The sequence below is a fragment of the Heptranchias perlo genome, chromosome 34 (genome assembly GCF_035084215.1).
Source record: "Heptranchias perlo isolate sHepPer1 chromosome 34, sHepPer1.hap1, whole genome shotgun sequence".
Lineage (NCBI taxonomy): Eukaryota > Metazoa > Chordata > Chondrichthyes > Hexanchiformes > Hexanchidae > Heptranchias > Heptranchias perlo.
Genome location: NC_090358.1, coordinates 24,245,827 through 24,260,038, shown reverse-complemented (window position 1 = coordinate 24,260,038; position 14,212 = coordinate 24,245,827). Strand labels below are relative to the sequence as shown.

At 39.8% G+C, this 14,212-nt stretch overlaps 1 protein-coding gene across 1 annotated transcript in view; it reads left to right on the top strand.

Moving 5' to 3' along the window:
* The window catches only part of saxo2 (stabilizer of axonemal microtubules 2), a 60,897-nt gene extending 49,863 nt beyond the window's left edge, over positions 1 to 11,034 (top strand). The window contains exons 3-4 of the mRNA XM_067971176.1: positions 8,165 to 8,367; positions 9,892 to 11,034. Coding sequence (XP_067827277.1) covers positions 8,165 to 8,367; positions 9,892 to 10,877 — 1,189 coding nt within the window. The 3' untranslated portion in view covers positions 10,878 to 11,034. The remainder of the gene's footprint in view (positions 1 to 8,164; positions 8,368 to 9,891) is intronic.
* Positions 11,035 to 14,212: the final 3,178 nt, after the last annotated feature.

Here is a 14,212-nt window from a genome sequence, read left to right as displayed (position 1 = left end):
ATGCAGCACCCCAAAACACCTTCAGCGACATTGTCCTCAACACTAACTCAACTCAGATGCCAATCCTTTCATCTGCTGATAACGTTTCCTACATCTTCAGAAGAAAACTGTCTGGACACTGTTGAAATACAATTCAACTAAATTTAATTCCTTAAAAGTGGCTAATGATTTTTATCCCAGTGCTTTCCCTTAATGATGGTGTATGTTTTGTGTGTTCTACTTTCTAATGTTGAGAATTATCTAAAAGCAGCACCAGTGGCAGGAGTAAGTAAGGATTCTGGCTGATGGTAGTGATCTGGTAAGAGCCGCTTGGGTTGGAGTTGGCTCTGCAGTTGGCACCATCACATCTGCGGCTGGTTCGTGGGCTTCACCTACAGGAACAGAAGAGGAATAAATGCTAGAATGGTAGCTGCAAGACACCCTTTCAAACAGAGGTTACATAGCTAATAACATGTGTTATAATGATGTGGTGGAATGTTTGCATGTGAGTGAATGGAGAAAGAATAACAGGAACAGGATAGTCCCAGCCCCTTAAGCTTTGGGGAAGCCTCCAGCCTCACTTATATTTTCTGCGTTTCCAGGATGTTGAGCATAAGCTGATCAAATTGACTCGGTAATCTAAAATTGAGCGCTGTCCTCCCATTTGGGTTTGCTCCCATCTCTTCTCCAAGTGGAAAACTAATATTGAAGTGTTGGAGGTTTGAAGAGCACATGAAGTAATGTCCAAGAGTCCACTCTTGATCCCAACTTTTGTGTGAGTAAATGAACATGCACCATGCAGGTAAGTTGTGTTGTAGAGCTGGTTTGTGAGCTCACCTTTTAAAATAGTAATTGCAATTATAATTCCAAATTGAAGTGGCAGGAGCAAGGTCTGTCTTTCTGCACTATGGCCATACATGTGAAGCTTAAAAAGAGCTGTTTTCTGAGGGCTTGGCACACAACCTCAGTCATGGTTTAACTGCATGAAAGAAAACATTCAATGAGTTGCACAATCTGCTCATCTATTGGGTATAGTGGAACACTGGCTTACCTCAGCAGACTTCCTGAAACCTTTGTTTCTCATCAGTATCCCCTTTGGCTGTTTCACATGGCATCTACTGCATCTGTCAATGGCAGCTCCAATTCAGACAGTTGTAATGAAATGAGGCCGACCTCAGGAAAGCCCATGACCTTAGCCCAGCATAATGCCTGTGAGTGATAGGGTCACTGTGTTCTGGTCCCATCGCTTCGCCAGAATTGGACAATCACTCCAATAGTTTTTCTAATGTTACACCTTGAGATTTCCTAATTTTTATCCAAATGAACTGATACCATACAGAAGCAAGGGGGAGGCCATGTACATAACATTCAGAAGTTATTGGAGTCACAACATCTTTAAAGTGGCATCATCCCCAAGAATTTTTTCCCCTAATAGAAGCCTGTACTCATAATTCTGCTCCTGAACTGTGTGGAAGGTGCCCTTTGACCCCCACGGAGATGCATTTGACATTTTATCAGGTAAGTAATCTTTCTTGTATGTCCTAATTATTTAAAAAATGTTTAAGATTTTCAATTGATTTTCCACCATATTTCACTAACTTTGATTGTTTCACATCGCATCACAATGCACATCCTCTCTAGGTCTTTATTGGTACAACTACCTGATATGATTCCAAAATTGATTAAATGCTTTAAAAAAAAATTACAAATTGTGTTGTACAAATTTCAGGGGATGGTAAGTCAGTTACTTTTCATACCAGATTGTGACCTCATTCACATCTGTTTCTCTGCCAGCTCCCACAGCTGCCTTCCCATTGTCCCTCTTTCATCCAGAGTATCCCATATGGCATTCCACCACCTCCGATTTGACCTTCCACATTGTCTTCCAGGTAGGACACATTCCATCGCCTTCCGTGAATAATGATCTTCAATCTACATGTCCTGCTCACTGCAGTCTTCTTGCCATAACATATTTTAAATACTCCTGAATGCAAGCTACACTTTCTCATCATTGAACATTAGTCACTACTCCCATGTTGATACCCAGCGTCCTCTTTGAACATTAGGTTCAAAAAGCCTTCAGCTTCTACGTCTGTATCTCCGTGAGGATCTAGCTTATACCAATGCACAGAAATGTTGACTGCAGCCTTGGCCACTCACCTTTTCACATATCATCATCTTCCAGCAGTGTGTGTCTTCACTTCTTTCTCATATTCCCCTTTTCACCACTTCCACCTTCCCACCATCAATGTCCATTTTCTTCAGTCTTCATTTTCTGTCTTTTTTCTCATATAGTGGGCATAAACTTGGTCTTCAAGGATCCAATGTTGAGACCCCGGGTCAAGATTTTCAGCTTTTCTGCAGCAAGCCATGGAACTTTGGTGATGCGGAACTTCCACCCACCACGAGGATGCATCCCTGCCTTCGGCCAATCTTCTGCAGATTAGCGAGGCCATCAGCCTCAGTGGTGCCTGGCAAAGTTTAAAAAGTGACATTTAAAAAAAAAACTGCAATTGACTGCCAAGATTTTCTTTCTGGTTTTTAAAATTTAAACACCTCCCCTCTGCTGCCATAGCACACTGTGCACCAGGAACAGACATCCCTTGTACCCAGTGTTGCTCTGGTGCAAATGATGGGCGATACATTGCATATTGTATTCTGTCATTTCCATAGCATTACAATATGCCTGCATATAAATGGATGGACGCATTGTACATTCCCTGTCACTTCTGGCAGGAAATCGTGGAAGTGATAGGGGAAAATGGGTTCCCTACCCTTCCTAGCCTTTTCTTACAGTTTCAGCATTACAGCCGTGGTGTCTCTACGTCTCTCTCTATGATAAACACCCAGATCTTTTCATTTGAATCATCTGGTCAGTGCATCCACATCGTTCTCTGACTCCACAATGACTTTCGCACGGTCTACCATTCAAACATCCCTGTATCTTTATCAGGACACTCTCACAAATACCCTTCTTATCCTTATGCCATGGAATTATTTCACCCGGTTTCTGAATCTGAGGTACCATCTCCTATTTGTTTGATATGGTGAAACTCTTTTACTTTCTCAGACCCCTCCCTCATCTTTAAGTACTTCAGCAGCAATTCAGCACAAGCCTTTTTCTCTTTTCCATTGTCCTTTATGTTCTAAACCTTTAATGTCACTTTTTCCTCCATCTTTCTCAGAAGCTTGCCAAGCTCCCGCACTGGCCCTATCACGTTTCTTGCTCCAATGTAAGCCATATTCTGAAAAGCACCAGCTGGTATCTTGACACATTCAAGAGTTCAGGAAACCACTGCTACCTGGTGTACAAGAATCTGTTCTTCTCACTTCCTTCTTTTCTGCCAATCCTTCACTGGTTCCAACTTACTAGCAGCTCTGCCTTTTCTTCTACTGAGCTCATCTGTTTACATGTTCCATTTCCACTGCTTTCATATCTTTGCTTACTTTAAATTCTAGACTCCTCTCCTTAAGCTGTTGTTGCATCTCATTGTTTCTGGTCTTATCTGCAGCTGCTATTATCTGAACCTTTACTTCTTTAAAATTCTTTACTCAACAGAAGATCTTCAGCTTGAGTCACTTCTGCTTTCTTTTTTCTCTTTGGATAGGCCTTGTACTCCCTCACTTTCCAGTTGGTATGTGAACAGCACCCGAAAATCCTGCACATCAATGTACAGTATACAAGGATGTTTACAGTGACTCCTTCATATTAAGGCAGTCTAATGTAACTGAATTGTTTAGAGAGGATGGTTGGATGGATGGATCGAAGTAGGCCTCTTGAAAGTCAAGGGATAGGTGGTGTGCCCATAGCTGATGACAGCTTTACTCAACCTCCATGCTCCGCACACATACAATGATGACATACACCAGAAAAATGTATGCTCATAGAGCAAGCTTTAAGTATGCTGAAATAATGCTTTTTTTGCATGGATTTTGGGGGAGACAGGTTTTATCATATTTCCTACTGAAAGTTGAAAAAATTGTTATGGTACACTGCATATTACACTACATTGCTGTTGGATGAAGTCTCATAATGGAGATAGATGAACAGCAGTCGGGAGAGCGAGAAGAGCAAGAGGAAGAAGGAGGTTCTGAAGAGCCTCTGGAGGAAAACAGGCACTGCAGGCTGGAAGTGAGGAGTGATAGAACATCATAGTCTGATTCTTTTCAGGAAGGAATACTTCCCTTTTTATTTTTTCATAAGAGCTGCACATTTTTTCCCTTTATAGTCCAGTTGCACTCTCTTTTCTTTTCAATAAAATGACAGAATTGATCTTTTCACTATTGCATTGTCTAAATATATGTGAGTCTTAAGTGCATATGTGGTACTTGCTCAATGGATCTTCCTAGTGCGTTTGCCAGCACCTGAATTGTACACGTCTACGTATTCATGTCTGCAGCTGTGATCCACATGATGTCCTAACTAAGGAGCCAGAAGTTGGTATGTGCTGTTGTTCTTGAGGTTCAGTGTGCCATCTGCCTAGAGCTGCAACTATCCCTAATGTACTTTCATAAGTGCATTAGTTGTTGGGGTGTCCCTGATATTAGGGGTGCCTTCAGAGCAGTTGTGCAGAGCTTGGCACTCGCACAAAGCTAGTACTGACATCTCTGTCAACTGGCTGCTCTTGTGCTTCCAGCAGGACAGTAGAATGCGCACAGACGAGGTTCCAGGATTCTTCCCCAAATAAATGCCTGGAATACTTCTTTAATGGACTTAGTGCAGTGGACTACTGTGGCAACCATTACTGTTATGGTGCTCACCAATTGCAGACAATCCATCCACCCTTTCAAGTTCCGCAGGGATGGAGTCAGTTCAGCAAGACTCTCATCATGCAGAAGAGCTAAGGCAGCATTATTATGCAGAATACAAATGTGATGAGATCTCTTTTTAAAAAACCTCCACTTTTATTAAGATATCTTTGTTCAGTTACATCTATGCAAGTACAGGAATATGTCTTTCAATGCATAACATTGCAATGCCTTGAGTTCTCACATTCAAATAAATGCTTATAATCCATTTTCAAGCCTGCAGCATTTGCATTACAATTTTCACATTATTTGGTAGTTACCATGTTATGGTATACTTCCTAATCTCCTTTTAGGGTCTTTGAGTTTCTTAGTCAGCACTGATGTGCTTTGTAATCTATGTTCATGCAGCTTGGCATTTAACTTGGTTGAGGAGCCACCATCTGGACCCAAAAAAGTCATTCTGTTTTTGATTAAAGCCCATCAGGTCATAGTCAGAAAACCATACATTGCAAGCAGTGCAGACAGCCTTTGCTTGAGCGTTCTGATTTTATTTCTGCACAGTTCTATTTACAGCCCACTCCTAGAATTGCATATAATCTACAGCATAGAAGCAGGCCATTCGGCCCAACTTATCTATGCCAGTGTTTATACTCCCACTTTAATTAGCTCTTTCCACCCTGCCTCCTTATCCCTCTATTCCCTTCTCCCTCATGTCAATGCTATCTGCTTCAACCACTCCATGTGGCAGCAAATTCCACATTCCCACCACTCTCTTTGTAAAGAAATCCTTCCTAAATAATTTTTTGATCCGTTAGTGGCTATCTTATATTTATGCTCCCTTGTTCTGGACTTACCCATAGGTGGAAACAATTGCTCCATGTCCACCCTAGTGAACCCTTTCATAATTTTAAAGACCTCTATCAGGTCTCCTCTTAGTCTCTTTTCCAGAGAAAAGAGCCCCAGCCTGCTGAATCTTTCATGATAGTTGCATCCTTTCAATTAATTGGGTACGGTAGTGTAGTGGTTATGTTACTGGGCTAGTAATCCCGAGGCCTGGACTAAAATCCAGAGTCACAAGTTCAAATCCCGCCACGGCGGCTGGCGAATTTAAATTCAATTAATTAAATAAAAATCTGGAATTAAAATACTAGTATCAGTAATGATAGCCATGAAACTACCGGATTGTTGTAAAAACCCATCTGGTTCACTAATGTCCTTTAGGGAAGGAAACCTGCTGTCCTTATCCGGTCTGGCCTATATGTGACTCCAGACCCACAGCAATGTGGTTGATTCTTAATTGCCCTCTTAGGGATGGGCAATAAATGCCAGCCTTGCCAGCGATGCCCACATCCCGTGAACGAATAATAAAAAAATAAAAAAAATTCTGGTAATGCCCTTTTAAATCTTTTCTGCATTTTCTCCAATGCTTCTTTTTGTAGTATGGAGACCAGAACTGTGCTCGGGATAAGAAGGGTATAAATTTAACATTACCTCCCTGCTTTTGTACTTTTTACTTTAGAAATGAACCCCAGTACTTTGTTTGCAATCTTTATGACCTTATCAACTTGTGTTGCTACATTTAGTGATTTATGTATCTGTAATCCCAGCTCTCTTTGCTCCTGCACCCCATTTAGTTTCTTATTTTCGAAGGAATAAATGGCCTCCTTATTCCTCCTGTTAAAATGAACCACCTCACACTTTCCTATATTGAATTTAATTTGCCATTTATCTGTCCATTCAGCAGCCTGTATTTTAGTGCAGTCTTCCACATTATTAGCTTTACACACCCAATTTGGAATCATCTGCAAATTTTGACACCATACCTCCAATTCCTTAGTCCAAATTATTCATGTATATAACTACAAAACTCTGTTGTCCAGTTCACCCATGACCCCTGTGCTCGATGACCTACATTGGCTCCCAGCCTGGCAACGCCTCGATTTTAAAATCCTCATCCTTGCTCTCATCCTCGCCCCTCCCTATCCCTGTAACCTCCTCCAGCATCTCTGTGCTCATCCAATTCTGGCCTCTTGCGTATCTCCGATTTTCACCTCTCCACCGTTGGTGGCCGTGCTTTCAGCTGACTAGGCCCTAAACTCTGGATATCCCTCCCTAACCCTCTCCACCTCTCTATCCTTTTCCCCTCCTTTAAGATACTCCTTAAAACCTACCTCTTTGACCAAGCTTTGACCCACCTATCCTAATATCTCCTTTTGTGGCTCGGTGTCAAATTTTGTTTGATAACGCTCCATGAAACGCCTTGGGACGTTTTACTACGGTAAAGGCGCTACATAAATGCAAGTTGTTGTTGTTGTATGGTAAACAACAATGTCCCAGCACAGATCCCTGGGAGACATCACTTCCCCTTTCTGCCAGTCTGAGAAACTTCCCTTAACAAGAAACGGTGGTTAGAAAGCTGGTTAACTGCTTGAGAGGTGTGAAACTGACCAAAAATGAAAATACACTTTCATCATCTGGTTTCCACAGGAGTGAGATTATTGAATTCGAGAGGCATGATTCTGATCAGAGGGACCTCAGGTAGAGAATTTGATTGGCAGGTGCTATTCACAACCAGAAGTGGATGGAATTTAATAATTATTTTTAAATGAGGAAGTATAGCTCATGGTGATTTTACACACGGAAATTCATTAGAACATCACATTCTTTCCCCTATCCTGTATAAGGCCATTTGCATAACCTAGCTATTTTCACTTCTAATCCATTACTATCATTTCTCTGTGTAAGTACAATGCTTTGGCATATGTATCTTTTATAAATACAACTTTCTCTCATGCATCTATTTACAATTAGTTACAATATTATAATTTATTTAATATGTAATTCTTTATCCCTTATCTTTGCGCTTTTCATTTAAGTCGTTCATCTTTTTCTGGGCTTCCTACCATGTCCTCTGAGTAGCAAAGACAGTGTTGCCACTGTCCATCATGCGTCGCCATGCCAAGTGACTGTTTTACATGCCAGGGGACTGCCTTACCCACCAAAAATGTGCTTGCTTCGCTCCATTGCTTTGCCAACCAGTGCGCCATTGGTAAAACAGCTTTTTCTCTGCTGGTACTGATACATTTTCTTCAACAATTGGATTAGCAGATTTCTCAACATTCTTACATTCTGACTGGTTGAGTGGCTCATTGGCTGTTTGAGAAGTATGAAAGGATCATTATTGCAGATGAGTCATGATTGGATGCAAATTTTTCATTGGCGCTAAAAAGACTGCATTCTCACAAATCGTACATTGGAAAGCTAGGCACTCTGTGATTCCATTAGCGTTTTGTGGATATTGGTGAGAAGCACTCTTTTCTCCCATTTTTAGAAATGTCAGGCCTTTCTATTCTTTTGCCAAAAAAATTATTAAGAGGTTACAAGAGTAAAGATGTTTCTTTGCAGTAGCATTCGATTCTTATTTCCTTATCTGCAGATTAGATTATGTACCTCATGAAATTACACGTCGACCAGGGCGTTTGCAGCATGAGTACAGACCAAAATCTGGCGAGATAGATCACCATACAACCTACAAGACAGACTACAATCCCCACAAAGTAAAGCCTGTACAAAGTATACGTCCTGCACAAACAAAACCTGGGAAAGGAGGGAAAGTAGACACTGTACCAACATACAAAGGTAAATTATAAAATTATTGAAATTTCTTTGTTTCATTGCTAATCTCAGCCTTAATAGAGCCTACACCCTTGCATCACAACAAATACTGCAAAGCCCTTACACAAATGGATATTTGTAAACAATTTTACAACACCAAGTTATAGTCCAGCAATTTTATTTTAAATTCACAAGCTTTCGGAGACTTCCTCCTTCCTCAGGTAAATGTGAATTTTATTTTAAATTCAGCTTGTGAATTTAAAATAAAATTGCTGGACTATAACTTGGTGTTGTAAAATTGTTTACAATTGTCAACCCCAGTCCATCACCGGCATCTCCACATCACAAATGGATATGATAGTGCAATGGTTAAGATACTGCACTAGCAACCTAGAGATGGTGAATTGTGAAAGTGAATTCGTAAAATCTGGTAATTTGTAGACTGGCACCAGAAAAATGACCATGAAGCTGTCGTATTATCATAAAAACCCTACTGGATCACTAAGGCCCTTCAGGGCAGGGAACCAACCACCCTTACCAGGTTTGACCTACACGTGACTCTACTCCTCGCTATGTGGTTGACTTTTAATGCCCTCTGAAGTGGTTTAGCAAGCCTCTCAGCTGTAAAAACAATTTAGGGCATGGACAATAAGTTCATCTTTGCCAGCCACATTCCGAAAACAAATTAAAAATAGATTGTTTGCAGTATTTCTCCAAGAGAATGGAATGCAACCCTTATTCACAACCTCTTGGAGTTTGTCTCACAAAACATTCATTGCAGTAGTGTGCTCAGATCCCACAACCATTAGAGTCTTGTTCTGTTGCAGGCTGCAGTAGAGACAATCTTTGTTACATAATGGTAGCTTGGTTGTGTATGAGGGTACAAGTTTGGCTGTTAGACTCTTTCAAAACACCCAGTCCTCAAAATGAATCAGCACCAACCATGAATTCCTGTAAATTCTCTTTGAAAGTGACCTGACTGAGGTCTACATCCCTCAGAGGAGAGGTTGCATTCAGGCTAGGATTCTTTCAAGAATGTTGATCTTGGCTCTCTAAAGCCTCCTGCACCCATTGGTACTAGTGCTAAGCCCTGAGTAATAGTGGCAAATTACACTCAAAAATAGGGCAGCAGTGTGATGAAAATCATTCTCACTGTGTCTTTAAATCATGTTACATACTCTAAGGATATACTGTACAATATACAGTGTTCTGTTCAACATGATTTGATAAACACTTTCAAATTAGACAAATCTGATATTATTTAAGCATTAATATTTATGTATTATTACATTCAGACAACTCCATGTGAGTGTGTAAAGTAAATAATTCTTCAGCATTGTGATTGATGAGCATAGTCATCTTCACACCTCCAATTTTCTTTAACGCTGTTATAAAAACTAGTAGGGTGTGATATGATAACTAGCATTTTAATTTCGCCCAGACTTTTCTAAAGTAGCAATGATGAATCCCATTTCTATTTGCTTAAAAGTATTGTCCAATATATTTATGAAGTCATAAGCTAATATACTAGCACTTTTTTTTAAAAAGATGATTACCGACTATGGGAAATTCCCAAAAGGAAGCCTAAAACACAGCCAGCTTACTGCCCTCCTGCAGCACGGTTTGGAAATCCATCTACATTTCAAGATGACTATGGTCCCAAGGGCTATGCACTAAGGGAGAGTTTAAAACCACCCAATGCCCCCAGGGTGTCTGATGTCCCTTTTGATGGTCTAACAAATCACAAAATCTCTTATGTTCCTCATGCACTGGGGGAACGATATGTTAGACCACAAGATGAATACAAACCAAGTGACAAACCTTTTGAAAGTCTCACCACTCACCGTCGTGATTATAGGGGGCTGCATGGAGATCCTACTAAAAGCTGCAAACCTGAACATGGTAAGATAGGGTCAGATGCGCCCTTTGATGGCAACTCAGAATTCCGTGACCGTTACCAGCCATGGCCTGTTACCTTGCCATATGTCCACAAATATCCAGATTACGTGCAACCAGACGGTCCAATGGATTTGAATAGCACTTCCCACCTTGATTATGTTGGACATAAAGTCAAGCCGCCTGCTCCATTTAAACCTGCAAGTGCAAGAAAGGTTCATGCTCCCTTCCAAGGGAATACTACAATGAAAGAAGATTTCAAACCATGGGATGTAAAGAAGACAGAGATTTTCAAAAGGGGTGAAGAACTAGGAATACCGCCTGGAAAATTTGATGATTTGACAACCTTTAAAGCTAATTATATCCCTCATCAAATCAACCCAACACAAAGCTGCAAACCAACAAATGCTCCTCTACATAGCACAACACCATTTGATGGGGGAACCATGTATCGTATTGAGTATACGCCAAAGAGGCTGGAAATCTGTCCTGCAAGCTACCCTACTCCACCAGGCTTTGTCTATGAAAACACTGATGCACGCGGTCATAAATTCTTCCACAAGATGTCAGCATCGGAAGAAAATCTGGCGGTGCCAAATGAAATGCATCTTCCAAAAGAAGTGGCTGTCGTATCCTAAGGTCTTCAAGTGCAATTTCTGATGTTAATTATGTTGTTTTCCTTAGACAATACCAAACCTATACAGATTGTGTAATTCAAATTGCATTTCCTTTGTGTTATTCTGAAAAAATCAGTGAAATTGATTTTTTTCTCCCCCTTATCACAATTCATTATGCTAACAGGGATTATGTATATGAGAAGCTTGGTCTATTATTATATTTAGCGACTTCATCAATGAAAGAAGTTTACGTTTAAAAATTTCAGAAACAACATATTTTTTCAATTCAAATTCAGATGTTTATTTTTAAAAATTGGAATATTATTGGTATATTCAAAACAGTCACGACAAAGTATCTTTAATATGGTTTATTTCTTACAATGTATATCACTGAGTATATATAATTTGTACTATCCATTCAATGTCAGAACATTCGAGCACTTATTTTAAAATTCTGAAAATTGCCCAGCTTGTAATTATCCTTATAATTTAGGTATTTAGTAGCTTTACAATGAACAAAACAAGGCGCCTGTCTTTAGTGTATTAATTACAATGAAAAATATAAACTCAATATATTAAAAACCCAGGATGCTCTATTCAATAACAATCTATTTATTATTTTAACAAAATTATCACAATAGGCCCTTTAACTTTCCCTTAATTCTCAGTATAATTATCATAAACTGAAATGACTTTGTGCCTTTCTGTGTTAACCACAGCGAAAAATAGAAGATTTTAACACATTCAGATAATTATTGGAAAGCATTCTGATCCACCCCTGTCCTGTTATGTAACCAGTCTGATTTTTAACTGTGTACCACACCAAGGAATTTTCTAGGCGGGAGAGTATCCAAAATTGTATGTCAATATTTACACTGAAAAATGCACTGATATGAAAATAAATTAGTAAATTACAATAGTGATTCATCTTCCAAAATAGTTAGAATTTTCTTATTCATTAAAGTGTTGGCAACATATTCTATGTGTTTTTTTAAGAGGCATCAGTTTTTATTCAGAGTTCAGTGTTGGACGTACAGGTCTTGTACTGTTATATGCTTCAGGATCTGTAGTTTTTATGTTGGCAATGGTGGGCAGGAATATAAAAGGGCCACCCTATCTTGCCTGGGGTTGTAATTCGGTTGGCTATTTTTCAGGTATCTGGAATAGGTGGTGATGTTCTCCCATCTCTCCTCTCACATCAGCCTGTACCTTCCTCAGGGAGGGAAGTTGTCGAGTTGGTGAAGAGGGTTCTTCCCATATGCACCTCCAGGAAGAGAGTCCTGGATGTTTGGTACTTTCCCCTGTCTTAACCATAATTAGATATATGTATAACAGTAAGCCACATGGAGTGAGAGCATTTACTCTGCACTAGAGGTCATGTGGGAAAGGGATGGAGCACAAAGCAAAAATTAAGTGCCCAAACGTAGATGGATCCTGTTTATCCTCATTAAAAAAGTGACATTAATGCACAAAACCATAAATTACATGCAGCTGAACTCCTATTATTTAGAGACTACTGGAGTTAGATTGTGTGTGGTAGTGTGTGTGCATATATGTAAGGAAACCTCTTAAACTTAATTAAATGATTCCTCGTGGTTCAAGCTCGAGCATAATGTCCAAATTCAAGTTTATTACTCAGACACCAATAGTATAATAACTATTACGGTTATACAATAAACTCATACAACCTGGTTTCCTGCAGACCCAGGTGATCCGGCCTTGCTTCTGTAGGTTGGACTTCTGACCGTCCTGTCCGCTTAACTAACCACAAAGCCTGCTGCTTGTCCTTGTATCCTCCTCTTCCATGTCCAGAACCTTCCCCTTTAATGTGAAGTCATCTCGCATGATGCCCAGAATGTATATTGAAGTGAGGTTCCTCCAGACCCTGACATAATGGCCATGTTGATAGTTTAATTGCTACTCAGTTTTAACCTGATGTCTCCTGCCTGGCAATACAAAGGGACAGGAGATGCCCTGGGCATTCCAGATGGATAATGTGATGACTGGCCGGCCTCCATTGCTCCAGCTAACCTCTGATATTAACACATATGATAATCACATCAAGATGTGATTAACTTTGATGGGTCACAAAGCAAATTCTAACATGTGAGTGTTTCAAAGAGCCCAAACAGAAATGTAGCCAACTTGCCCTCCCCTGGATGAACCAATCCCTCAGTTTTTACTTCTAGAATTTTAACAACAACAGCCACTTGTATCTGCAAAAGCAAAATGAAGCTTTCCGGACACAGCTGAAAGTACGACTGTTCGATCCATGTTCATTATACTTCATATCACTACTTAAGAAAACGTAATTAATTTAACTAATTATCCTAAAACCCATTCATCAACAGAGTGCATAGTAGGGATTAATAACTTGCCAGTCATGAACTATCAAGTTGTCCCCACTAATGGAATAATCTGGGGATTCCACTGGCCTTGATTATATGCCCTCTGTGCTGCAAATAATTGTATCACATCACTGGAAAATTTGGGATAATTACAAACTTCATACTAATTGGATGGGTTATTCAGGCAGTTTCTTATAATCATTTGCTTGTAATGCTAAAAATTCTTATTTAAAAATAATGTCCCTGAATAACATTAAAAAAACAACCATTTGGTATAAACAGACTTTGTGCAGAGTGAAAGATTTTACTTGTACTCAATAGGAAACAGAGCACTCACTCAGACTATGTCGTCCTCTATTCATTCTGATCATCATTTCTTTCTGATGATGTGAGAAACTCTTGTTAAACAATTAAGTGCCAACCCTCACATCATCAATCTCATCAAGGTACTATCCTTATTAAACTTGCAGTATTCCTTGCATAAAGAGTTCCTTTCCCACTGATTGAAACAATGGTCCAATCTTGCTGGAGCAGGGCAACTCATGGCGTGTCCCGTTAGTTAGGCATTTTCTTGTACCCTTCAGCTTGAAAATTTTTGCTGTTTAATTTGAAGGAAGTGTGAACTGATAACAGCATGGTGAGGGCAATAGGGCATCTGGGACCTTGGTGAACGATGGGACCAAAAGTCTATCTCCTTAACAAAGTAGATTTAAGGATTGAGAAAGATACAGAGGAACGATGGAGAAGGAGAGTGAATTAGAGTCAAATCAGCTACAGACAGAAAAATAAAGAGAGGGAAAGAAAGATTGGGTGAAGAGAGAGAAGAGACAGAAAGGAAAAGTAAAAAAAAATGTAAAAATTAAAATTTGACATTTTAAAAATCTCGAACAATAGTTTACTACATGCAGGAATGAAACTCAACCGTTTAAATTGTTCCCTTTCTGGGCCGAAGAGATTGATTGGCATTGCATTAACAATGATCACGTCGTTAAAAGGGTGGGTACACTA